At 43.4% G+C, this 25,513-nt stretch overlaps 1 protein-coding gene across 1 annotated transcript; it reads right to left on the bottom strand.

Annotated features, from left to right (window-relative positions):
- Positions 1-5,643: 5,643 nt before the first annotated feature.
- On the bottom strand, positions 5,644-25,301 carry Ecrg4 (ECRG4 augurin precursor). Its single transcript, NM_001271051.1, is given in 4 exon segments — positions 5,644-5,977; positions 10,303-10,460; positions 18,840-18,887; positions 24,933-25,301. Coding segments are annotated over 4 exon segments (447 nt in total). The 5' UTR covers positions 25,012-25,301; the 3' UTR covers positions 5,644-5,815.
- Positions 25,302-25,513: the final 212 nt, after the last annotated feature.

Raw genomic sequence — 25,513 nt, 5'->3', positions numbered from 1 at the left:
ACAGTCTTTGCAGCTACCTGTTGTAGGCATGCCTGCAAGAGGAGACTCTGGAACTTCAGGGCTTGACATCACTGCCACGGTGTCACTTGCTAAATTACAGTGTGTGTTATGAAAGCAGCTCCAAAGGACGTTAGGCATCTCTGAAGTGGCCTTGGTACACTTCTCTCTAGAGTAAGGCTTTCAATGTCCTCATGAAGCAGGAAACTGACGGCAATCTCTCATCTCTAGGTCACTCTGCTGTTAACTTCAAGGAAGTCTGTCTGTCAATGGTACCTTGTTCCTTATTCCCACTTTCTCCAACACGTTCCATTGGAGGAAGGATTGAACAAAGCCATCCACTATTTCCAGAAGGAGCTAGAGTGCCAGACTAACAACCAGTGCATCCAACCAGAGTGAAGAAGGGCTGGATGCACCACGGCTGAGTTAGCCTTAGGATATGAGACCCTATTTTACCCTTGTAAAGTGGACTTTTGTGGGTTTTTTTTTTAAAGACTTAAACAGGTGTCATGAAGAACAAACTGGAATTTTATTCTGAAGCTTGCTTTAAAGACACTGATGTGTCCTAAAGCTCCCTCGAAATCTGCAGACTTTGCCTTGCACCTTTTACATCTGTCTTTTTTATGCACAGCAGCCTAGATGCACCTCTGCTATTTTCAGGGTTTTTTTTAATCTTGCTGTTAGAGTGTATGTTGTAACTGTCACTGACGGTTTTATTTACTGGTTTCCTTGTGAAGCTGAAAAGAAACATTAAGTGGGGTGGAAAATGCCAATTATATAATTATATAATTATTATAAATATATAATTTATATATAAATATATTATAAATATATAGTTTATATATAAATATATAATTATAAATTATACAATTATATAATTATTATAAAAGTGGACGCTTATAAATGAGATGTTATACTATGCATAAAGAATAAAAATCCAGAGGTATTGTCAGGTGGATGGTGGTGCACCTGTGTTTATTTGGGGGCAGACGAGAGAACTCTGTTGGAAAGCTTTGGATTTCTTTTTTAATTCAGAATTTTCTGAAGGTCTAGTTTTCAGTTGCAAACTTGACTTTGAAACATCCCCGTTGGCTTTTGATCAAAGATATTTGAAATCACTACTCTACTGTGTTGTGCTGCATGTTGGGGTGGGGTGGGGGACAATGTTAACGTATTCTTGGTTAACCAGGGTTAAATAATGCTATTTTAATGAAATATTGAAACTCATCGGTGATGGACTTTGGGTACAAAGGTTGTTTCTCTGCTTTGCATCAGATGTTGGGTTGCAGAGAATAATGCAATAATACTTGAGATCTTAGTTTGAGGGAGTTCAGAGAACATCCAGGTTTATACCATATTTAACTTGATGTGTGGCTGTTGGGACCATCTGTGTGCCACGTGGGCTGAATCTGTGCATATGATGCACTCATACATATATGTCCTTATCTGAAGTGCTTAAAAACCAACTGTTTCGGATTTCAGAGTTTATTTTGTTTAACTTGGGAACATTCTCCTGAACTATGCAATTTGAACATGCTAAATCCCAATGCTGAAGCGTTCTGGAGTCTCAAGTCCCGGAGTCCCTTCAGCACTGGGGATTTGGGGCTTGGGACCCAAATTAACTGAGCTGTGAAGTTTTCGGGACTCAGCCGGGGTTAAGATAAGTTTTGTGTCCTGTAGCAGCACAGACCACGTGGAAGAGAAACTTCCATTTTTCTGGTGTGGAATTCAAGCTGAGTGAAATGAAAGCCTTAGGGGTTTTCGCTTTCATTAAGAATTCTCTCAGGGTTTGTGCTAGGATTTTATTTTGCACTTTAAAAATAAATGGAAGGAAAGCACAATGCACAAAAGCAGCCTAAACAGATGCCCAAGAGATAAAGGTGTGGACCAGGGGATAGAAGTGATTGGAAACAGGAACTCATGTGGTATTTGAGCTTGGTCTAGTCTTCAAAACCATGTTGGGGTTTTAAAAAAAAAGGTTTTGTTTTTTTAAATGAAAAGCTCTAGAATTCAGCCAAAGATGCTGACTCTGTCATGATAAATTTACCAGGAGATTCTGAAGCTGGATCAGAGATTGAACATGATGTAAGAAAGAAGAATCAAGAACAACCTACACAGACACACACACTTGCTAAGCACTGACTTGGTCATTAACTACATCCCCAGCCTCTTTCTCTTAGGCCCTATTATTTTGGTCTGAACTAAGCGATGCATCCTTTACAGAGATGGGGTGAGCAGCGGACGCTTGCTTGGGAATTAGTAAATGCTAAATTTGGACCAAAGAAGAATGAGAACAGAAATAGTTCAGAGCTTTATGTCTAATTAGGAGTATCCAAAATCCTGAAGACCCAGAATTCCCTTAGCTTATTACAAACTAATATCTGGAATTCTTTCATAAAATTCACTCTTCTGGTATCTATAGAATATTTTCAAAGTAGTAGAAGAGAGACAGATGTGTACAGTGAGTCCTCTAAGAAAGTGAGTAAAGCAGTGAAGAAAACACTCAAGTTTGAATTAAGCAAGATAGTATCTTAGTCAGAGAGGGAAATGAAGTTGAGGGGTGGATAGGGAATGGCTGCTGTGGTCCAGCAGGGTCTACATGGAGATACCTACTCTTCAGTGCAGTGGTGTTAAGAGAGATGTGTCTACGTAAATTGATGGAGGCAGAGAGGCACCCTTTCTATAGGAGTCCCAGTGGCTTCTACTGCTACCCTGAGAAGGCACCATCTGTGAACCAGAAAGAGGCCTTTACCAAACTCCAAAAGTTGTCAACACTTTGATCTTAGACTTTGTAGCTCTCAGAACTATAAGCAATAAATTCCTACTATTTATTAACTACTGAATCTATAGCTTTTCTTTAAAATAGCAACCAGAGGCTGCATTTTGGAAGTGGTTTCCTTTGGGATGTCACTGTTGTTGCTTATGGGGAGAGATTGCTACAGTTTGGGCTCCAACAAGTTACAAACCATAATCTGAGTGGCTTGGGTTGCAGCTGCGGAATTGAATACTGAGCCCAGCCTTCTAGTCAGGTAGAATTTTATGGCATTATTTTTGATTATGGCCCTGGTAGTCCTCAGTCATGTGACCTTGATAGAAGCTGGGGTGAGTCTTGTATTGCTGTCAAGTTTCGTCTAGTAAGATTGTAAGGAATTTGGAGGTTCTTCAGTGATTCTTCAGAAACAAGAATTGCAAGCTAACTTTGCCGTGTATCTATCAAAGTAATTTGCTTAGATGACCTAGCCTTTCTTGGTGTTGATTGGTACCTTTGATGGGGTGTTAGAAAATTCTGTAATTCTGAGAATTTGATACCACAGTATCTGGAGACAGCAAGACTTTTCTGTTTTCATCACCAGGTTAGCCCACATATGTGTCTTGCTTACATCTTACTTAGCATGATAGGGATGGTGCCATTTTCATCTACATTGCAGCAAGAAAAATACAGATTTTCATCAGGAAACCTGAGCTGTGTGTGGAGTTGGTGGAGCTGGAACGTAGCTCAATGGTTCACGTGATAGCATTCAGCTCCATTTCCTGAGACACCAAGAGGGTAGAAACTTAATCCTAAAATGGTGCTCTAAGGAGGTGTCATGGGGTGGGGAGTGCAGTTATGTCAGTCATCAGAGTGCAGCCCCTGTGCACGAGTTCTGGTGTGTGTTCCCTGACTTCTACATGTGAAGACACTGCACGGAGAAGCCATCGCCACATATGACTGCTGGAATGGGTCCAAGTAAATCTCTTTTCTTTAAAAGGTACTCAGGTCTAGAGTATTTTACAGTATGAAACGTCAATAAAGAAAAGTGTCTTGGTATAGTAACAAAAGACTCCTACAGACTTCAGTGTTTTTAAAAATCTACTTGGATATTTGTTGGCTTCTGAAGTTTTGGTTTATGTTTATTGGTTTGAAGTTAAATGAATGTGATATAAAGACCCAGGATTAAGAGTCCAAATATTTGACTTAACACCAATTATTTTTTTTTTTCTGGAGCTGAGGACCGAACCCAGGGCCTTGTGCTTGCTACGCGAGCACTCTACCACTGAGCTAAATCCCCAACTTAACACCAATTATTAAGTTTAAAATGCAGGAAGAAACGTTAAGAGAACAAGGTAGATATACTCTTCTCATACTTCCAGTAGGTACAGTAAAATCTTGTGGACATTGACTATGAAACAAACATAAGACTGAATGTGAATAGAAATGATGGCCTGCCCAGGGACCTCAGGCCTTGGGGAAAGATGCACTGTGTTAGGGACTGTATCGCACAGTCCAAAATTAATATGTCGTGATCTAAATTTTCCTTCCATTCGAGGACTGCAGAGCTTAGACCTATGTTCTATGAAGTTTAGTTGTGATAAAGACTTCAGAGTGGACCCTAATCTAGTCTGACTGGTATCCTTTTGAAAGGAAAGTTAAATGCTACACCTTTGCATTTACAAAAGCCCTGTGAGAACACAGCAAGGCAGCCATATGTAAGCATAGATGTCAGTGTGTGTGTGTGTGTGTGTGTGTGTGTGTGTGTGTGTGTGTGTGTGTGTGTGTGAAGATATCCTGCTGACAATTTTTTTTATTATTCTTAAGACAGAATCTCACTTGCACTCATGATTCAATTCCTCTTAAATATTGGGATTATAGGCGTGTTTTACCATGCCTAGTTTCTGCCTACTCCTTATCTTGAACTTACATCCTTTAGAATTGCAAGAAAATTATTATTATTATTTAAGCTACATACTACATTCATAACCACCCTAATAAGCTAACATTAGTGGTAAGTTCCGCGGGTTTTCCTTTTTGTCTCAGGAATTAGGATTATAAACTGGCAGTTAAAAAATAGTTGCCCCAGCAAAAAGCCTGTTCTCTCTAGCCACTATGCTAGACAGAGGCAGTCCGGCAGAACAAAATTTTCACTAGAATCACTGCTAGAATTAAATAGTGCTTAAAACTATTCACTCCTACACTGCAGGTGTGTGGTGGTTGGATGCTTGGCCATAAGGAGTGACACTATTAGGAGGGATCCACCAAAATGTGATGCCCATTCTGAAAGGCCTCTTTCCAGGTTGTCTATGCCTTTTCATCCCTATAGGCTGTTGGGTGTGGCACAGGCTAGCTCACCTAGCCCTCTTCACCAGCTTCCATATCCACTCCTTACTTTCCTCTTTTTCTTTTTCCCATCCCAATACACTTCTTTTTTCCTTCACTCTTGTGAAGCTTGTTTAAACTTCATGGGAAATGGGAAGTGGTTTTTAAGAAACCTTTGCGGGTTGATTGAAGGACATTACAAATTTTATGGCAGTGTTATTCTGATTCCACTAACCTTCAAATCAGTTTGTGCTCTCTTTCCTGCATGGTTTGTTAAATAGGCCCTGCTCTGGCCTGCGTCCCAGGGCAGAGAAAGCCCCTCACTGCTGGTTAGAACTCTCCAGATCATGTTTAAAACTAAAATTCATCACCAACTGGATGCTCTTGTTGAATTGATATTTTGCATTTAGTACAAACTAATTTTAACAAGCAGATACCCCTGGCTTTTCTTCCTGTGCTGGCTAGATGCTGAAAGGATTCCTAGAAGGAAATATGGAGGCTCTCAAATGATGAGATAACTTCAATAATGGAGGCAAGTAGAAGTGTCGCGGCTCACTTTTCTCCCAAGTAAATTCTCTTTTTAAAAAAATGCTTTTATTTCTATTTTTAAGGGAGACGTATTGTTAAGTGCATGCATGAAATATAAAAGGCACTGATATTCTTTCCTTTAGCCTGATGTCCACGTGTTACAGTGGGGAAGGTCTGCTGAAGCAAGGCACAGGCTCTGTGGCACCTCAGGGAGCCTTAATAGTCATCATAGTTGACACTGGCTCCGTGCCTAAAGCCTTCCCGGCTGCGGGGACCAATGGCCGCATCTTCATCATAGTGACGCTGGTAGTAGTCACCATAGTAGTCATGGCCATTTTGGTTTCTGTTTAGCCAATAGTTGACATCATCTTCAAATTTCTGTAGGAAAAGAGAGAAAGAATGGTTTTGAAGACACACACTCCTCAAAAACACACAGAAACTATGGCTTTTCTCTAAGTGGCTTTTTGTTTGTTTTGTTTTGTTTTGTGATTGACAATCAGAATCTCAACAGCCGCTTGTTACAATATTTTGTTCACAGGTCAATCCAGCCTTAGGATACCAAGCAGTATGAACTACCTGCCCGCTAAAAAGTCTATGCCTATGCTTTTGGTAATTTCCACCATGCCAGGGTATATTCTACATCTGAGCACTTTTCTCCTTATGAGGTAAATGAAATGTGCATCTGTCAAATGCAGTAAAAGCCTGGCTGGCCCTCACTACCTCCACATCACTGTGGTAGATGCCTCCTTGTCCTGCTGGCCTATTCCTGGGATTGCTTGGCCTGCCACAGGGACTAAGTCAGCCACAGGTACCTTCAGCTCTGGGGTAGTGCATCTGGGACACCTCTTCCGTGTTCTTGGTTCGAGTGTGCACAGGCACAGAGTTCACTGTGCTGGGTCAAGAAGCGGCTGTGGGTGTCAAGCCCCGTGAAAACACTGGAAAACACCCAAAGCGAGCTAAGAGAGTCCTGGCTTACAGGAAACTTGCCGTGTGTTGGAGATAATTATGAAAGGAGAGAGCTACTGCTAATAAAAATAAAAAGGCAAAGAAACACAAAGGACCAGCGGTGTGTGTGTCCTCCTCCCGGAACTGCTCTGGCTCTGAATCGCCTTTTCAAAAGGGAGAAGACTATTTCGGATGGTGGAAAACTAAGATGGATTGTGGCGGCAACTTCACTCGTTGATCTAGTGCGAGGATGAAGTATTGAGGAGATAACAAAGACAGACGGATGGATGGCGGAAGGCAGAGCGATGGGCTTCAGGCAATGACTGTGAGCCCCTGCACCTGCTGAGACTAGAAAAACTGCAGGTTCTCTAGCACCACACTAGCCTCTTACATTGAATTTTCTAGTGGTTGGGTCTCAGGAATAAATTTTCATTTTAGTGGAATGGCTGGGGAACACTGAATGGAGTCCAGTTCCGACTTGCACTTTTTGGTCTTTGTGTTAGGATAATGGATAAACAATGTAAGGTGATGTGCGTTCAGTGAGAACCACTCTGGATTCTGCACTCGGATCTTTTCCCAGGTGAGTCCTGTGTGGGATGAGCCTCTCCAGGAACGCTGCAGGAAGCAGGGCTCCCAGGTGTCCCTTGACCATGTGTCTGACCTAAGGGGTGGCAAGGTTGGTGGACTGGAGGCATTTTAAACTGTAGTGATTCCAACTTACCATAGGCTGAGGGGCATCTGTCCTGAGGACCCAGAGACTGAAAACCCTAGGCTGGGCCATGAAATGGGGCTCTGGAGCCCACTTTGTCTTAGTGGTATGTCACCTCCTCAGTACCCCTCACCCTGGGGCGCCAATTCTGATCCCTCATTTGTTTGCTCCCCAAGACCATCATCTTCAGAGCCTCCCACAACCTGTGTGGCAAGGAGGGCACAGACGTTCTTACCTCCCTACATCTTTAGCCCAGACTTTCCCTACAACACCACATTCTGGGTCAGAGTAAAACGATCTTGCTGCTTGGGTTATCTTATTTTATTAGGTTTGAGGTTTCGAGTTTAAGTGCGGGTTTTAACTGCACTTAAAATATTTGATGAATGTATTAATAAGATAGGTTCAAGTTTGAATATAACTTTGAATATGGGCAGGGGGCAAAGATGAAGAGAAACTGTGCTATTCCAGTGCAAAGAACATCGCTCGTGGCATCTGAACATAGCTTCCTGTGGTCTCTATGCAAACTTAACCATTATAGTAGTCGTCCTCAATCCTTGCCATATTTTTTTAAAGATTTATTTATTTATTGTATATAAGTACACTGTAGCTGTTCAGACACACCAGAAGAGGGCATCAGATCTCATCACAGATGGTTGTGAGCCACCATGTGGTTGCTGGGATTTGAACTCAGGACCTCTGGAAGAGCAGTCAGTGCTCTTAACCACTGAGCCATCTCTCCAGCCCCCAATCCTTGCCATTTTTTTGTTTTGTTACTAGACATTATGTTTTAGCCATTTACCCATATTAAAAATTTAATAACTACTAAATGGTAGTCATTAAAGAGATACAAACTACTAGAAGATGATACAATATGCTCATCTACAAAATAAATAAATATATGTCTTAAATATTCCAAACAGAAGATGCTGATGACTCTACGGGATGTGTAGCTTGACTGTCATAAGGACCCTTCATCGGAGTCCACCTGTTTCCCAGTGACTCTACCCAGGAGAAATGGATCTAAGAAAGGAACAACTGACACAGACAGAATACTGCAAATACATGGGTGAATGCCAGCAGCAAACCACTGAACTGAGAACGGGACCCCCATTGAAGGAATCAGAGAGAGGACTGAAAGAGCTTGAAGGGGCTCGAGACCCCATATGAACAACAATGCCAACCAACCAGAGCTCTCATGGAATAAGCCACTACCTAAAGACTATACATGGACTGACCCTGGGCTCCAACCTCATAGGTAGCAATGAATAGCCTAGTAAGAGCACCAGTGGAAGGGGAAGCCCTTGGTCCTGCCAAGACTGAACCCCCAGTGAATGTGATTGTTGGGGGGAGGGCGGTAGTGGGGGGAGGGTGAGGAGGGGGAGGGATTAGGGGGATGTTGGCCTGGAAACCGGGAAGGGGAATAACACTCAAAATGTAAATAAGAAATACTCAAGTTAATAAAGATGGAGAAAAAAAAAAAAGAAAGGAACAATTGATGCACAGATTCATTGGAGTTGTGAAAAGTGTAAAGTCATTTAAGCACTCGAAATCACTCCTGACAGAGTTTAGCTTACATATGTAGCTACTCGCACAGCACAAGAAGATGTTTCTGAGCAGCAAAGGGACAGATGTATGGAAGCCGGGGACGGGCAGCAATGATGCAGCCACATGCTTTGTTGTAATGAGAGGAGGCTTTTCCTCCCTGCATAGTATGTCAAACGCCCTTTGTGAGCCTCATGTCCAAGAACATGGAAACATGTTTATCTTCCCGGCTGCGGATGCTCCCAGGCAGGGTGGCTATGTGGTCTACCTTGGACTCCTCGGCCACTCTGCGGATGTCTCCAGTGAGTGGAATCTAGGGTGCCTGTCTTGCTGCCTTCTTATCTGTACCTGTAGCCCAGACAACAGTATGTGACTTTAAATAGTCTCAGGAAACAGTCAACTCACTGATTTTGCCCACTGGTGCTTCCCATGCACATGAGCTGCAAAGCAGCTTTACTCCTAAGTGCATTGACATCTGCACGAACCCCTTCTCTTTAAAAAGTCTCTTTTTTATGGTATTCATGAATCCATCTTGTTGCTTCAGCCAATTCTGGGTAAAGATGACTTAGTGAGTTGTTTGAGGATGCCCAGTTGAAACTGGACAATGGGGCTGAAGGCATTTCTAGGAAAACAAGATTCTTCAGGAATCTAGATGCAGTCTTTTGGCTCACAGATTCCCTGAATCCCTCCTCTCCACCTGGCTGGCTAGAATGCAGTGAAGAGTTGGCCCGTACATTTGGAAAAATAGCCCTGTGGCTTGGCTATGGTTTGTGTGCTCATAGAAGCTAGAAGTTTGGTCCCCAGTCTGGCATTGCTGGAGAGCTGGAACTTTCAAAAGGTGCAAAATAATTCAGTCATGAAGGCTTTACCTACTAAAAGGACTAATGCAGTGGTGTTACAGAGTGGGTGAGTTCTTGTAAGGCTTGGTGGTTGTAAAAGTCAGTGGGTATGCTGACATACACCCATAATGTCAGCACTAGGGAGTTTAAGGTCTTCTTTGGCTATGTACTAAGTTTGAGGCCAGGCTAGGCTACACGAGACCCTGTCTCAATAAACAAAGAGAGAATAGCAGATTTATATGAAAGAATGAGAATATAGCAAATTTAGACTTCCTTTTTGCTTTCTATGTCACTGTTTCTTTTTTTTTTTTTTTTTTTTGTTCTTTTTTTCAGAGCTGGGGACCGAACCCAGGGCCTTGCGCTTCCTAGGCAAGCGCTCTACCACTGAGCTAAATCCCCAACCCCCTATGTCACTGTTTCTTAACACATACTCTTGCTCTTATGACACCATTTACCAGGGTGTTCTCACTAGAGCCAGTGGATTGCGACTTCAGACCTCCAGAACCACAAGCTAAACATGAACGCCGATTGTCTGATAGAGCAACAGGGAACAGACTAATATAAGAAGCCAAGCCTGACCTCTCAGGTTCTCTTTCTCAGGCCAGGCCTCTGCCCCACACAGCCTGCCCTATAGCATCCAAGGCTCCCCATCAGAAAAGCGTACTCACCGCCTCATCGAAGCCCATGTACAGGAACTGCTGGTACCACTGCTGTACCTCGGGCCGTGTACGGTCCCACAGCTGTCGTTTGGCACGCTTCAGGCCACCTAGGAATTCCTTTGCTGTGTGCTCAGAAACAGCTACGTTCGTCTTTGATGGAACAGGTCCTGAAAAGATTAGTTCCCGGAAGACAAAGAATGGATTAGTTTTTTTTTGTTTTGTTTTGTTTTGTTTTTTACATTTTATTATTTTTTTTTATTAACTTGAGTATTTCTTATATACATTTCGAGTGTTATTCCCTTTCCCGGTATCCAGGCAAACATCCCCCTCCCCCCTCCCCTTCCTTATGGGTGTTCCCCTCCCAACCCTCCCCCCATTGCCGCCCTCCCTCCCCCAGTCTAGTTCACTGGGGGTTCAGTCTTAGCAGGACCCAGGGCTTCCCCTTCCACTGGTGCTCTTACTAGGATATTCATTGCTACCTATGAGGTCAGAGTCCAGGGTCAGTCCATGTATAGTCTTTAGGTAGTGGCTTAGTCCCTGGAAGCTCTGGTTGCTTGGCATTGTTGTACATATGGGGTCTCGAGCCCCTTCAAGCTCTTCCAGTTCTTTCTCTGATTCCTTCAACGGGGGACCTATTCTCAGTTCAGTGGTTTGCTGCTGGCATTCGCCTCTGTATTTGCTGTATTCTGGCTGTGTCTCTCAGGAGCGATCTACATCCGGCTCCTGTCGGTCTGCACTTCTTTGCTTCATCCATCTTGTCTAATTGGGTGGCTGTATATGTATGGGCCACATGTGGGGCAGGCTCTGAATGGGAGTTCCTTCAGTCTCTGTTTTAATCTTTGCCTCTCTCTTCCCTGCCAAGGGTATTCTTGTTCCCCTTTTAAAGAAGGAGTGAAGCATTCACATTTTGATCATCCGTCTTGAGTTTCATTTGTTCTAGGCATCTAGGGTAATTCAAGCATTTGGGCTAATAGCCACTTATCAATGAGTGCATACCATGTATGTTTTTCTGTGATTGGGTTAGCTCACTCAGGATGATATTTTCCAGTTCCATCCATTTGCCTATGAATTTCATAAAATCATTGCTTTTGATAGCTGAGTAGTATTCCATTGTATAGATGTACCACATTTTCTGTATCCATTCATCTGTTGAAGGGCATCTGGGTTCTTTCCACCTTCTGGCTATTATAAATAAGGCTGCGATGAACATAGTGGAGCACGTGTCTTTTTTATATGTTGGGGCATCTTTTGGGTATATGCCCAAGAGAGGTATAGCTGGATCCTCAGGCAGTTCAATGTCCAATTTTCTGAGGATCCTCCAGACTGATTTCCAGAATGGTTGTACCAGTTTGCAATCCCACCAACAATGGAGGAGTGTTCCTCTTCCTCCACATCCTCGCCAGCATCTGTTGTCCCCTGAGTTTTTGAATTTAGCCATTCTCACTGGTGTGAGGTGAAATCTCAGGGTTGTTTTGATTTGCATTTCCCTTATGACTAAAGATGTTGAACATTTCTTTAGGTGTTTCTCAGCCATTCGGCATTCCTCAGCTGTGAATTCTTTGTTTAGCTCTGAACCCCATTTTTAATAGGGTTATTTGTCTCCCTGCGGTCTAACTTCTTGAGTTCTTTGTATATTTTGGATATAAGGCCTCTATCTGTTGTAGGATTGGTAAAGATCTTTTCCCAATCTGTTGGTTGCCGTTTTGTCCTAACCACAGTGTCCTTTGCCTTACAGAAGCTTTGCAGTTTTATGAGATCCCATTTGTCGATTCTTGATCTTAGAGCATAAGCCATTGGTGTTTTGTTCAAGGAATTTTTTTCCAGTGCCCATGTGTTCCAGATGCTTCCCTAGTTTTTCTTCTATTAGTTTGAGTGTATCTGGTTTGATGTGGAGGTCCTTGATCCACTTGGACTTAAGCTTTGTACAGGGTGATAAGCATGGATCGATCTGCATTCTTCTACATGTTGCCCTCCAGTTGAACCGGCACCATTTGCTGAAAATGCTATCTTTTTTCCATTGGATGGTTTTGGCTCCTTTGTCAAAAATCAAGTGACCATAGGTGTGTGGGTTCATTTCTGGGTCTTTAATTCTCTTCCATTGGTCTATCTGTCTGTCTCTGTACCAATACCATGCAGTTTTTATCACTATTGCTCTGTAATACTGCTTGAGTTCAGGGATAGTGATTCCCCCTGAAGTCCTTTTATTGTTGAGGATAGCTTTAGCTATCCTGGGTTTTTTGTTATTCCAGATGAATTTGCAAATTGTTCTGTCTAACTCTTTGAAGAATTGGATTGGTATTTTGATGGGGATTGCATTGAATCTGTAGATTGCTTTTGGTAAAATGGCCATTTTTACTATATTAATCCTGCCAATCCATGAGCATGGGAGATCTTTCCATCTTCTGAGGTCTTCTTCAATTTCCTTCTTCAGTGTCTTGAAGTTCTTATTGTACAGATCTTTTACTTGCTTTGTTAAAGTCACACCGAGGTACTTTATGTTATTTGGGTCTATTATGAAGGGTGTCGTTTCCCTAATTTCTTTCTCGGCTTGTTTCTCTTTTGTATAGAGGAAGGCAACTGATTTATTTGAGTTAATTTTATACCCAGCCACTTTGCTGAAGTTGTTCATCAGCTTTAGTAGTTCTCTGGTGGAACTTTTGGGATCACTTAAATATACTATCATGTCATCTGCAAATAGTGATATTTTGACCTCTTCTTTTCCGATCTGTATCCCTTTGATCTCCTTTTGTTGTCTGATTGCTCTGGCTAGAACTTCAAGAACTATATTGAATAAGTAGGGAGAGAGTGGGCAGCCTTGTCTAGTCCCTGATTTTAGTGGGATTGCTTCAAGTTTCTCTCCATTTAGTTTAATGTTAGCAACTGGTTTGCTGTATATGGCTTTTACTATGTTTAGGTATGGGCCTTGAATTCCTATTCTTTCCAGGACTTTTATCATGAAGGGGTGTTGAATTTTGTCAAATGCTTTCTCAGCATCTAATGAAATGATCATGTGGTTCTGTTCTTTCAGTTTGTTTATATAATGGATCACGTTGATGGTTTTCCGTATATTAAACCATCCCTGCATGCCTGGGATGAAGCCTACTTGGTCATGGTGGATGATTGTTTTGATGTGCTCTTGGATTCGGTTTGCCAGAATTTTGTTGAGTATTTTTGCGTCGATATTCATAAGGGAAATTGGTCTGAAGTTCTCTTTCTTTGTTGTGTCTTTGTGTGGTTTAGGTATAAGAGTAATTGTGGCTTCATAGAAGGTATTCGGTAGTGATCCATCTGTTTCAATTTTGAGGAATAGTTTGGATAATATTGGTATGAGGTCTTCTATGAAGGTTTGATAGAATTCTGCACTAAACCTGTCTGGACCTGGGCTCTGTTTGGTTGGGAGACCTTTAATGACTGCTTCTATTTCCTTAGGAGTTATGGGGTTGTTTAACTGGTTTATCTGTTCCTGATTTAACTTCGGTACCTGGTATCTGTCTAGGAAATTGTCCATTTCCTGAAGATTTTCAAGTTTTGTTGAATATAGGTTTTTATAGTAAGATCTGATGATTTTTTGAATTTCCTCTGAATCTGTTGTTATGTCTCCCTTTTCATTTCTGATTTTGTTAATTTGGACGCACTCTCTGTGTCCTCTCGTTAGTCTTGCTAAGGGTTTATCTATCTTGTTGATTTTCTCAAAGAACCAACTTTTTTTCTGTTGATTCTTTCTATGGTCCTTTTTGTTTCTACTTGGTTGATTTCAGCTCTGAGTTTGATTATTTCCTGCCTTCTACTCCTCCTGGGTGTATTTGCTTCTTTTTGTTCTAGAGCTTTTAGGTGTGCTGTCAAGCTGCTGACATATGCTCTTTCCTGTTTCTTTCTGCAGGCACTCAGCGCTATGAGTTTTCCTCTTAGCACAGCTTTCATTGTGTCCCATAAGTTTGGGTATGTTGTACCTTCATTTTCATTAAATTCTAAAAAGTTTTTAATTTCTTTCTTTATTTCTTCCTTGACCAGGTTATCATTGAGTAGAGCATTGTTCAATTTCCAAGTATATGTGGGCATTCTTCCTTGATTGTTATTGAAGACCAGTTTTAGGCCGTGGTGGTCCGATAGCACGCATGGGATTATTTCTATCTTTCTGTACCTGTTGAGGCCCGTTTTTTGACCAATTATATGGTCAATTTTGGAGAAAGTACCATGAGGAGCTGAGAAGAAGGTATATCCTTTTGCTTTAGGATAGAATGTTCTATAAATATCCGTTAAGTCCATTTGGCTCATGACTTCTCTTAGTCTGTCAACATCTCTGTTTAATTTCTGTTTCCATGATCTGTCCATTGATGAGAGTGGGGTGTTGAAATCTCCCACTATTATTGTGTGAGGTGCAATGTGTGTTTTGAGCTTTAGTAAGGTTTCTTTTACATATGTAGGTGCCCTTGTATTTGGGGCATAGATATTTAGGATTGAGAGTTCATCTTGGTGGATTTTTCCTTTGGTGAATATGAATTGTCCTTCCTTATCTTTTTTGATGACTTTTAGTTGAAAATTGATTTTATTTGATATTAGAATGTCTACTCCAGCTTGCTTCTTCTGACCATTTGTTTGGAAAATTGTTTTCCAGCCTTTCACTCTGAGGTAATGTCTGTCTTTGTCTCTGAGGTGTGTTTCCTGTAGGCAGCAGAATGCAGGGTCCTCGTTGCGTATCCAGTTTGTTAATCTATGTCTTTTTATTGGGGAGTTGAGACCATTGATGTTGAGAGATATTAAGGAACAGTGATTATTGCTTCCTGTTATATTCATATTTGGATGTGAGGTTATGTTTGTGTGCTTTCATTCTCTTTGTTTTGTTGCCAAGACGATTAGTTTCTTGCTTCTTCTAGGGTATAGCTTGCCTCCTTATGTTGGGCTTTACCATTTATTATCCTTTGTAGTGCTGGATTTGTAGAAAGATATTGTGTAAATTTGGTTTTGTCATGGAATATCTTGGTTTCTCCATCTATGTTAATTGAGAGTTTTGCAGGATACAGTAACCTGGGCTGGCATTTGTGTTCTCTTAGGGTCTGTATGACATCAGTCCAGGATCTTCTGGCCTTCATAGTTTCTGGCGAGAAGTCTGGTGTGATTCTGATAGGTCTGCCTTTATATGTTACTTGACCTTTTTCCCTTACTGCTTTTAATATTCTTTCTTTATTTTGTGCATTTGGTGTTTTGACTATTATGTGACGGGAGGTGTTTCTTTTCTGGTCCAATCTATTTGGAGTTCTGTAGGCTTCTTGTATGCCTATGGGTATCTCTTTTTTTAGGTTAGGGAAGTTTTCTTCTATGATTTTGTTGAAGATATTTACTGGTCCTTTGAGCTGGGAGTCTTCACTCTCTTCTATACCTATTATCCTTAGGTTTGATCTTCTCATTGAGTCCTGGATTTCCTGTATGTTTTGGACCAGTAGCTTTTTCCGCTTTACATTATCTTTGACAGTTGAGTCAATGATTTCTATGGAATCTTCTGCTCCTGAGATTCTCTCTTCCATCTCTTGTATTCTGTTGGTGAAGCTTGTATCTACAGCTCCTTGTCTCTTCTTTTGGTTTTCTATATCCAGGGTTGTTTCCATGTGTTCTTTCTTGATTGCTTCTATTTCCATTTTTAATTCCTTCAACTGTTTGATTGTGTTTTCCTGGAATTCTTTCAGGGATTTTTGTGACTCCTCTCTATGGGCTTCTACTTGTTTATTTATGATTTCGGGGAATTCTTTCAGGGATTTTTGTGTCTCCTCTCTATGGGCTTCTACTTGTTTATTTATGTTTTCCTGGAATTCTTTCAGGCATTTTTGCGATTCCTCTCTGTAGGCTTCTACTTGTTTATTAATGTTTTCCTGTGTTTCTCTAAGAGAGTTCTTCACGTCTTTCTTGAAGTCCTCCAGCATCATGATCAAATATGATTTTGAATCTAGATCTTGCTTTTCTGGTGTGTTTGGACATTCCATGTTTGTTTTGGTGGGAGAATTGGGCTCCGATGATGCCATGTAGTCTTGGTTTCTGTTGCTTGGGTTCCTGCGCTTGCCTCTCGCCATCAGATTATCTCTAGTGTTACTTTTTTCTGCTATTTCTGACAGTGGCTAGACTGTCCTATAAGCCTGTGTGTCAGGAGTGCTGTAGACCTGTTTTACTGTTTTCTTTCAGCCAGTTATGGGGACAGAGTGTTCTGCTTTCATGCGTGTAGTTTTTCCTCTGTACAGGTCTTCAGCTGTTCCTGTGGGCCTGTGTCTTGAGTTCACCAGGCAGGTCACTTGCAGCATACAAGTTGGTCTTACCTGTGGTCCCGAGTTTCGCTCTCGGGGTGCTGCCCACGGGCTCTCTGTGGCGGCAGCAACCAGGAAGACCTGTGCCGCCCCTTCTGGGAGCTTCAGTGCACCAGGGTTCCAGATGGCCTTTGGTGTTTTCCTTTGGCGTCCGAGATGTATGTACAGAGAGCAGTCTCTTCTGGTTTCCCAGGCTTGTCTGCCTCTCTGAAGGTTTAGCTCTCCCTCCCACGGGATTTGGGTGCAGAGAACTGTTTATCCAGTCTGTTTCCTTCAGGTTCCAGCGGTGTCTCAAGCAGGGGTTCTGCCGCTCCTGGGCCCTCCCCCACGGGAGCCCAGAGGCCTCATACAGTTTCCTCTTGGGCCAGGGATGTGGGCAGGGGTGGGCAGTATTGGTGGTCTCTTCCGCTCTGCAGCCTCAGGAGTGCCCACCTGAACAGGCGGTGAGGTCTCTTTCCCACGGGGTCTGGGAGCAGAGAGCTGCTGCGGGCCAGGATCCGAGGGTGTGGGACTTCCGGTAAACACAGGACGTGCCCGGTCCTAGAGGAATTCTGCCTCTGTGTGTCCCGATTTCACCAGGCAGCTCTCTTGCAGCAGACAAGTTGGTCTTACCTGTGGTCCCGAGGCTCAAGTTTGCTCGCGGGGTGCTGCCCACAGGCTCTCTGTGGCGGCAGCAACCAGGAAGACCTGTGCCGCCCCTTCCGGGAGCTTCAGTGCACCAGGGTTCCAGATGGCCTTTGGTGTTTTCCTCTGGCGTCCGAGATGTATGTACAGAGAGCAGTCTCTTCTGGTTTCCCAGGCTTGTCTGCCTCTCTGAAGGTTTAGCTCTCCCTCCCATGGGATTTAGGTGCAGAGAAATGTTTATCCGGTCTGTTTCCTTCAGTTTCCGGGCGGTGTCTCAGGCAGGGGTCCTGCCGCTCCTGGGCCCTCCCCCACGAGAGCCCAGAGGCCTTATACAGTTTCCTCTTGGGCCAGGGATGTGGGCAGGGGTGGGCAGTGTTGGTGGTCTCTTCCGCTCTGCAGCCTCAGGAGTGCCCACCTGACCAGGTGGTGAGGCCTCTTTCCCACGGATTAGTTTTTGAAAACAATATCATCTTATGTTTTAAAAGGTTCGTATTCTTGTCTGTGCCATATACACGCAGTACCAGTAAAGGCCAGAAGAGGGCAATATCCCCTAACCAGAGTTATAGACAATTGTGAAATACCATGTGTATGCTGGGAATAAAATCCTGGATTTCTGAAAAAGCAACCAGTGCTCTTAACAACTACTGAGCATTTCTCTAGCCCCAGGCTATTATTAGAATTTTAATGTGGCTCAAATACTCTGTGTTTTGAATTGATACATAGAAATTGTAAATATTTATGCTATACATATGAAAGGATCAAAGTGGGTTCATTGACATTTCCCTCCTTTTAAATGCTTATCACTTTTTCACGTTGGGAAGCTTTAAACTCTTTTGTAGTTGTCCATAAAATGTGCAGTGGATTGCTCCAAGCTGTAGCCACCCTGCTGTGACACAGCATGTTATATGCACTTGCTTGTTATCCAACCTCCCCACCTCACTCCCTCTTCAGGTTCTGCTACAAAGTAGGGAGGAAGGTAAAGGATTGATTAACCTGAAACATGGCTCACATTTTCTAATTTCTTCAACACCTAATTTTAGAGACGGGGATGAAGAGAGGAGGAAGGATGTTCACCAGACAAGTCAATGGATCCATTTGACCTAACTATAACAGCGACCAAGAGCTCACATTTTTTTCTTCTAGAGCATTATACTTCTATGTCTCCTTGTTGCTATCGCATAAGTCAGAAACTTTGTCCTCATTCTGTTCATATTTTTCAGTAGAAATTACTAATGGAAAGGTTTCCCCATGGGAATGCCTTCTCCTAATTGCTGACTGGATAGACAGAGCACCAACAATGCCATTCTAAACCTACCCCACCAGGTAGGGTCCTCAGCTCAGGAGTGTTTCACAAGTCTAAAATAATCAATATTCAATTAACGTTGTTCCACTGTTTCTGAGTTCACACTGACAGCTTTGGGGGGAGTGTGCAAATGTTTACTAGTAATAATACTTACCTAGTAGAACGCCACACCCATACCCACAGAACACACCCCCCAGATCTGCAAGCCTTTGAAGAGCGAATTCGTTCTCATATCCCTAGCACAAGCCCTCGATGACACAATCATCATTGCTGTTCTGCTGCTTGCGGTCACGAGTGAACACATCTTCACCCACTTGAGGCAAACTTACCTTCTCGTTTCTGAAGCATCTTCTTGAGTTTGTTTCCACTTACGTCACCTGCATAAACAAACACAGAAAGCAGATTCAGAGCCCATCATTCCTAAAATGTTTGCACTTTGTGCAATGCAAAAGTCGGAGTTATAAATAAGAACTGCTGTTCCCCGCCTTGATTTAACGGATCTGTAGTAAAGTAATGAATGGATTTGGGGGTACTCGCCACACAAGAAAAATAGTGCACGGTATCTGGTGCTGATATGGATGACAGAGTTAGTCCATAGATGACAAGAGCATTGCTGATTGAGCTTTCCTTGCTAAAGCGTTGTTTTTAGCCCTAATGTCTTCCTGCGTGGGAGCTGCTTATTATAAGCATCTTCCAGCAAACATTATCTTCATGGAATAACAGATCTTATAGTGCCTTCTTCCCAAATTTATAATCCTCCAGGAATAATCTCTTGGGGATTTCAGAGGTAAGCTTATTTTTTAAGGATATTAAGATGTTCTCACTGGACTCAGGGTGGGCTCTATGCCCACGATGCAGATAAATACAGGCTGGGCAGCCCCATGAGAAAAAGCCAGACAGAGGAGAGGCTTCTATGGCAAGCCTGAGAGCTTGACTCTTTAAAATATTTGTATGGTTTTGCAACTTTCTCTAATTGCCTTCTATTTGAGCTTAATTTGGGGGTGGTAGGGGAGCACTGGCTGTTAAATACACTCAGTTTTTAAAGAGTTAAACTAATCAGCCTGATAATTTGATAGGAAATAGCATGTCCAGCCTGAAAGAATATACCCTCCATTCAGTGAACTGGTACTGAGAGTTGTACGCAGGCTCATGAAAGGCCTCATGAAAGGTAGACCCAAAGCCCCTGGAGAAGACACTCAGCATCCTAAATAAAAAACAGAGCATCTACAGGGGTCTGGAACAGCCATGAAGACCCAGGCTGGAGAAGGCCACAGTGAAATAGTAGTGCTGTCTTCCCATCAGGATGCTTAACCCCTCCGTTCATTCAGATTCCGAGAAAAGGACGAACTTGTGCTTCCATCTACAAAAGGGGTCCAAATGTTGAGAACTTGCTTCAAGTATACACCCACAGGAGTGTGTAGCTGGGGTATAACAGGGTCACATAATAACTCCATTTCTAGTTTTCTGAGAAACGTCCACACTGACTTCCATAGCGGCGTTTGCCAGTTTACTCCCTCTAGCCATGAATAAAGGCTCCGGTTTCCCTACATCCTGTCCAGCCCACTTTGTCATTTGTTCTCTTCATGACAGCCATTTTGACTGGGACCAGATGGGATTACCTCAGTTTTAATTGGGAGTTCTCTGGTGCCTAAGGAAGTTGAGCACCTTTTTAAATGCATCAAGATACTTGAATGCTCATGTTTGCTGCTCCATGAGCCACAATAGCTAGGGAACGGGACCGGCCTGTGTATGTGTCCACTCACAGATGGATCCATCCATCCATACAGAAAATTTAAATCAAGTTATGGTCAAAAAATGGATAAAACTGGGGATCATTATACTAAGTGAGATAAGCCAGATTGAGTGTTCCGGTTTGACTCCTTTGGCTATGCTAAAACATGTCCAAAAGAAACTTAGGAGAGGGGAGGGTTTGTTTGGCTTACACTTCCAGATTACAGTTTATCACTAAGGGAAGTCAGTGTAGACACTCAAGAGCCTTAGAAAATGAACTCTGTTTGCTGGCTCACTCTCTGGCTGGCTCATTCAGGTTCGTGCTCAGTTAGTTTTCTTACACAGCCCAGAACCACCTTCCCAGGAAATGTCACTGCTCCCGATGGTCTTGGCCCTCCTATATGGATTAACAATCAAGACAACACATAAAAGACATGACCACAGAGCAAGCTAATAAGGCAGTTACTCAACTGAGACTATTTTTAGTGATTCTAGGCTGTGCCATGCTGACAATTGATGCTAATGAGGACACAGAAAGGACAAATAACACACTTTTTTCTCATGCTGAACCCAGAATTTATATGTGTGTGTTTTTATGTGTATGTATACATATTGAGTGTAGTTCATAAGACTAGAAAGGGGGTCATGAAAGGCAAAGGAGACCGTTTAAAAGGCGGGAGGGTAATTTGTCTTTACTTTTCTATTGCTGTGACAAAATACCATGATCATGGCAAGTTAAAGAAGAAATCATTTAGTGGGCGCTTATAGTTCCAGAGGATGAGTCCATGGGGGAGAGCATGGCACTTGAACTAGTTGAGTGCTTACTCCTAATCTACAAACAGGAGGTAGAGAGAGAAAGAGAGCTCACTGGAAATAGCATGGGCTTTTGAAACCTTGAAGCCTACCCTCAGTGACACATCTCCTCCAACAAAGCCACACCCCAAAATCCTTCCCAAACAATTCTACCAAAGGGGGACCAAACATTCAACAATATGAGCCGATGGGGCCCATTTTCATTCAAACTACCACAGTATATCTTGTGATAAGAAACTAGGAAGGGGTTGACCACAGAGAGCAATGATGAAAGGCCCACCAGGAAGATGTGGGGTGGAGATAAGAAAGGAGGAGAGGAAGAGGGCCAAAATATGTAAGAAATGGAGGAAAATGAAACATATTACTCCATATGATAATTGTAAAACTAAAAAAGAATATCAAAACAAAGTATCCATTTGGGGTTCTGGGTGTAGCTCACTAAATACTCACTTAGCATGATGAGTCCTGGGATCAATCCTCAGCACATCAACTAAAAAACCTGTACTCTGGCTGTCAACAATACACCAATAAGGCTGGAAAAACACATTTTTTAGTAAGAACTCTTGCATAAATGATTTACTATGTTATCAAGAAGAAAAAAATAGTTAATATTCAAAGCCAAGAGCCAGCAACTGATTGTTCTACTCTATGTCTCTGTCTGTGTCTGTGTCTCTGTGTGTGTGTATGTGTGTGTGCACATGTGTGTGTGCATCTGTGTATATTTGTGTGTGTGTTAGTGCACCTAATGCTCACCATGTTTCTAGATCCACATCACTCTTACTAAGCACAATCCATACAGCCTCACCGCTCAGCCTGCTGTAGCATGAATATATTGCCTGCTGGCTGCTAGTGTGGCAGTATCCTCTGGAGAGCCTGGCCTATGCTCTTGGATGGAGTAGGGAAGTCCTAGAACTTACTCAAGTGCCTCCCTGGTGATCTTATGGGTATAGTGGCAACACTTTCTGGGCTCTCCTAGGACAGTCTTGATTTACAGCACCTCCTTTTGTTCTCAGAAGTCCCAGCTTGGAGGATAATACATGGCCATCCGAATTTTAGAGAATGGATAGCATAGAAATACCCTGAGAAGAATCTATAAGAGTCGTGCTAAGGAATGAGTGACAGAAGTGGCTATTGTCCTGACATCTTGCTCAGGGGAGCCAGTACATGCTGGGCAGGGAGCTAAGGAGTTAGCGTAGCAGGCATCAGAGTATGGTGGTTTCTGTGGTCTGTATGCAGGTTGTCTATGGCGGTGTGGCTGTTTTAACGTCAGAGTTCAGTGTAGCCAGCTATCAAGAAATAACTGTCCCATCTCTGCTTTGTCATTGTCCTGATCAGGCCACCTCTCTGCAGTTGAAGGTCACAGGAAACCTGGAGAAAGGACCCCCCCCCCCAAATTTCCCCCTTGTGGTTTGAGATGATCTCAGCTGTTCCTGCAGCCATACCTTCAATCCACCACCACGGGCTCTAACTCTGGAACTGCAGACTCTAAATGTGTTCTTTTATAGTTGTCATGGCCATAGTGGTTTATCACAGCGATAAAAATAGGAAAGTAACTAAGATAGTAATATTCCCACTGCCTGGCCGCCACGTAAAGATGGAGAAAGTGCCACCAGGAAGTTCCTTATTAAGAATTAATGCCTCCGAGCACACATCAGCACGGCTGAGAACTGGCAGAAATGATTCTCTAACCAGGAAGGCAGGGCTTCTGCTAACTGCTATACTCCCCTCCTAATCTTAAAACTCAATGAAGAAATCTGTGAAAACATTTGCCAAAGCATAGAGACACATTCTTGGTTCTAATATTAACATTCACGAGTCTCTTAACATTTGTCAGTCTCTAACAAGCCACGGGACAGTACACAGGGAATTAAGCACTGCCCTCCATCTGTTTGCCTTCTGTAGATGTACTTAACAATTAATGGATGAAATGCGGTGCGATGCCGAAAGAGACATGAGGTTTGGGCTATTCCTGCAAGCCTGAAATTTCTTGTAAGTGTGAGTCATTAGTACTTAAGGAACGAAAGCTCCAACACAGCAAATCTTCACTGTGCAACTGAAAGGCTTGGGGAGGTCCCATGCCATGAATTATGAATGCCGCTGCTATGCCAACCCCGTACATCCAGCTATATATTAATACATATAGTTGGATACCAGACTAAATCTGCTTGAGGAAAGGAGGAAAGAACAGAAGAAGAACCGTTGGTCCCTTACTACAACATCCCTAGCTGTCATTTCGAGGCTGTGAGGAAAAGCAGTCACGAATGTAGCAAATCTGGTTACCTGGGATTAGAATACACGGGGGACTGAACACATACAGACTCTCAAGATGCCTGACTCCAAAGGTGAAATCAAGAGGGGGCTGTGATCATCTTCTTCGTGAAATGTGCCTGGATGCCACAAAGAGTCACGTTTGGGGGATGGAGACGTGGATCCTCTGCTGAGAGCATTGGCTCTCCAGAGGACCCTGGTTTGATTGCCACAAACTACATGGCAGCTCTCAACCTTCTGTCACTCCAGTACCAGAATTACAATACCTTCTTCTGGCCTATGCAGGTATTACATACATGAATGAAGTACACAGACACAGGTGTAGGCCAAACACCAATACACATAAAATAAGGGGGAGGGGGGAGAGGAAATAGTCATCTTTGAGACTCAGTGTATTTTCATCCTGCATTATAAAGTTCACATTTCAGTTCAGTGATGTTGATACTGTAACTCATTCCACTCACTCACCTCTTAGCTTTATTAACTGAGTAAAATGTGAGAACTGAAAACAAATGGCCGGCAGCCGTGTTCACAAGGCTAACTCACAAGAGGGTACTGCTGTCACTTGCAACAGTCACCCTTCCAACCAGAACAAGCTCCCTGTTGTTTTCATGGTCTCCCCTGCCATGGCCCTGCCTCCCCTCACTCTGGAGTTTGGTTTACCTGCTCCGAGAAAGCAAGAAGGAAGCACAGAGACATCGAGTGTCTTCTCTATCTACACTCGTCAGTGGCCAACCCCTTTGCACTGAGACACACACCAGTCTCGGCTGATAGGCAAGTAGTTTAATGTCCTTCAGCTCCTGTTCTCTTGGCAGTAAATCTAGGGTCACCCTGCTGCCTCCCAGAGTTATACACCTCAAAGGCACTCCAATGCCCGGGAGTTCACCTGTGACCTCTAAAGACTCACACAAAACAATACTCTCCAGGTTCAGAAGGTAGGGTCTGGGTATAAAGTATGAAGGCCTGAACTTGCTTTAGGGTGTGCTGGAAAAGTGCTTTTAATGGAGAAAGAACTGGGGATTTTCAGTTGATTCAGCTAAATATGGTAGAAATATATTAGCTAATGCGTAGATATATTTAATGTTTAAATATAATAGCTAGTGGAAATGTAGTAGCTAATGATTCAGCTGAATAGAGTAGAAAAAGTTAAACATTATTCAACCTTAAGAGCCGATGCCTGCCCTATCTGAAATATCAGAGCAGCTCTGCTTTGCAGCCTGAATACCTTCAGTCAGCTCTGTTGCCCTTAACTGCCTGGAAGGAAATTCGGGAGAGAGAGCAGCTTATCCTGCCCCTGAATGCTACTCCCTTCAAGCCTCCACCATCCCCAAGTTAGCACTTCCTGTGGGTCCTTTGGCTCCCTATTCCTTTTGCCCAAGGTTGCCCCTCAGTCTACAATATTCTCTTTGAATTTGATTCCCTCACTGCCTGCCCAAGTGCACTCACTGAAACTTAATGCGAGTGCAAAATCCTAGACCCGGTTTCTCGACGTCTTCTTGGTTCAGAACAGGCTAAGAGCAGGATCATATGCAAGCGTGAAGCACCCCATTTCCAATCTCCTTCCCCAGCACCCTCAGTACTCTCCCCCAGGCCAGGCAGCCTCCACTCACCTGGACCCAGACACAGCAGAAGGAGCAGCGCGAGCCCAGCTAGGGCCAGGACTGCAGGCCGAGCAGAGGAGGTGCTCATGGCGGCGGCAGTGTGCTGCAAAGTGGCTGGAGGGATGACTGGAGCGGGGACCCAGGCTCAGAGAGGCAGGCGCGAGAGAGCTCGGGTGTCTTTGCTCGGGGCGGGACCCACCGGGCGGGCAACTAGCCAGAAGGCCAGGCCGTGGGCCAAGCTTCAATTCAATGCCACCGAGGCACACTGCCCTGCGGGTCTGCTGCAAATCACTGAGAGGAGCCGCGTGGCTAAAGGGGAGAGGGCAAGACGGATGCCAGGCACAGCCCAACCAGGCTGGACAGAGAATGCTGGCTCACTCCTCTTCCCTGCGCACCCCCATTCCTCTCCAGCACAGCCCTCCCTTAGCATCCCAGGCCTTTGGCTTCAGGCTCAGGCCTTGCCTTTTAAAGTAGCCTTTGGAATGTTCTTAATTCTTCCTGCAGGGTCTCTATTTTTGATATTTTGAAAGATTCTCGGTTCAGAGCCGCAGTCCTGGAAAAACATGTCATCTCGAACTGCTGCAGTGCAA

Source organism: Rattus norvegicus, chromosome 9, assembly GCF_021556685.1.
Source record: "Rattus norvegicus strain SHRSP/BbbUtx chromosome 9, alternate assembly SHRSP_T2T, whole genome shotgun sequence".
Classification (NCBI taxonomy): Eukaryota; Metazoa; Chordata; class Mammalia; order Rodentia; family Muridae; genus Rattus; species Rattus norvegicus.
The sequence above is the reverse complement of the archived record's forward strand: the minus strand, read 5'-3'. Positions and strand labels throughout refer to the sequence as shown.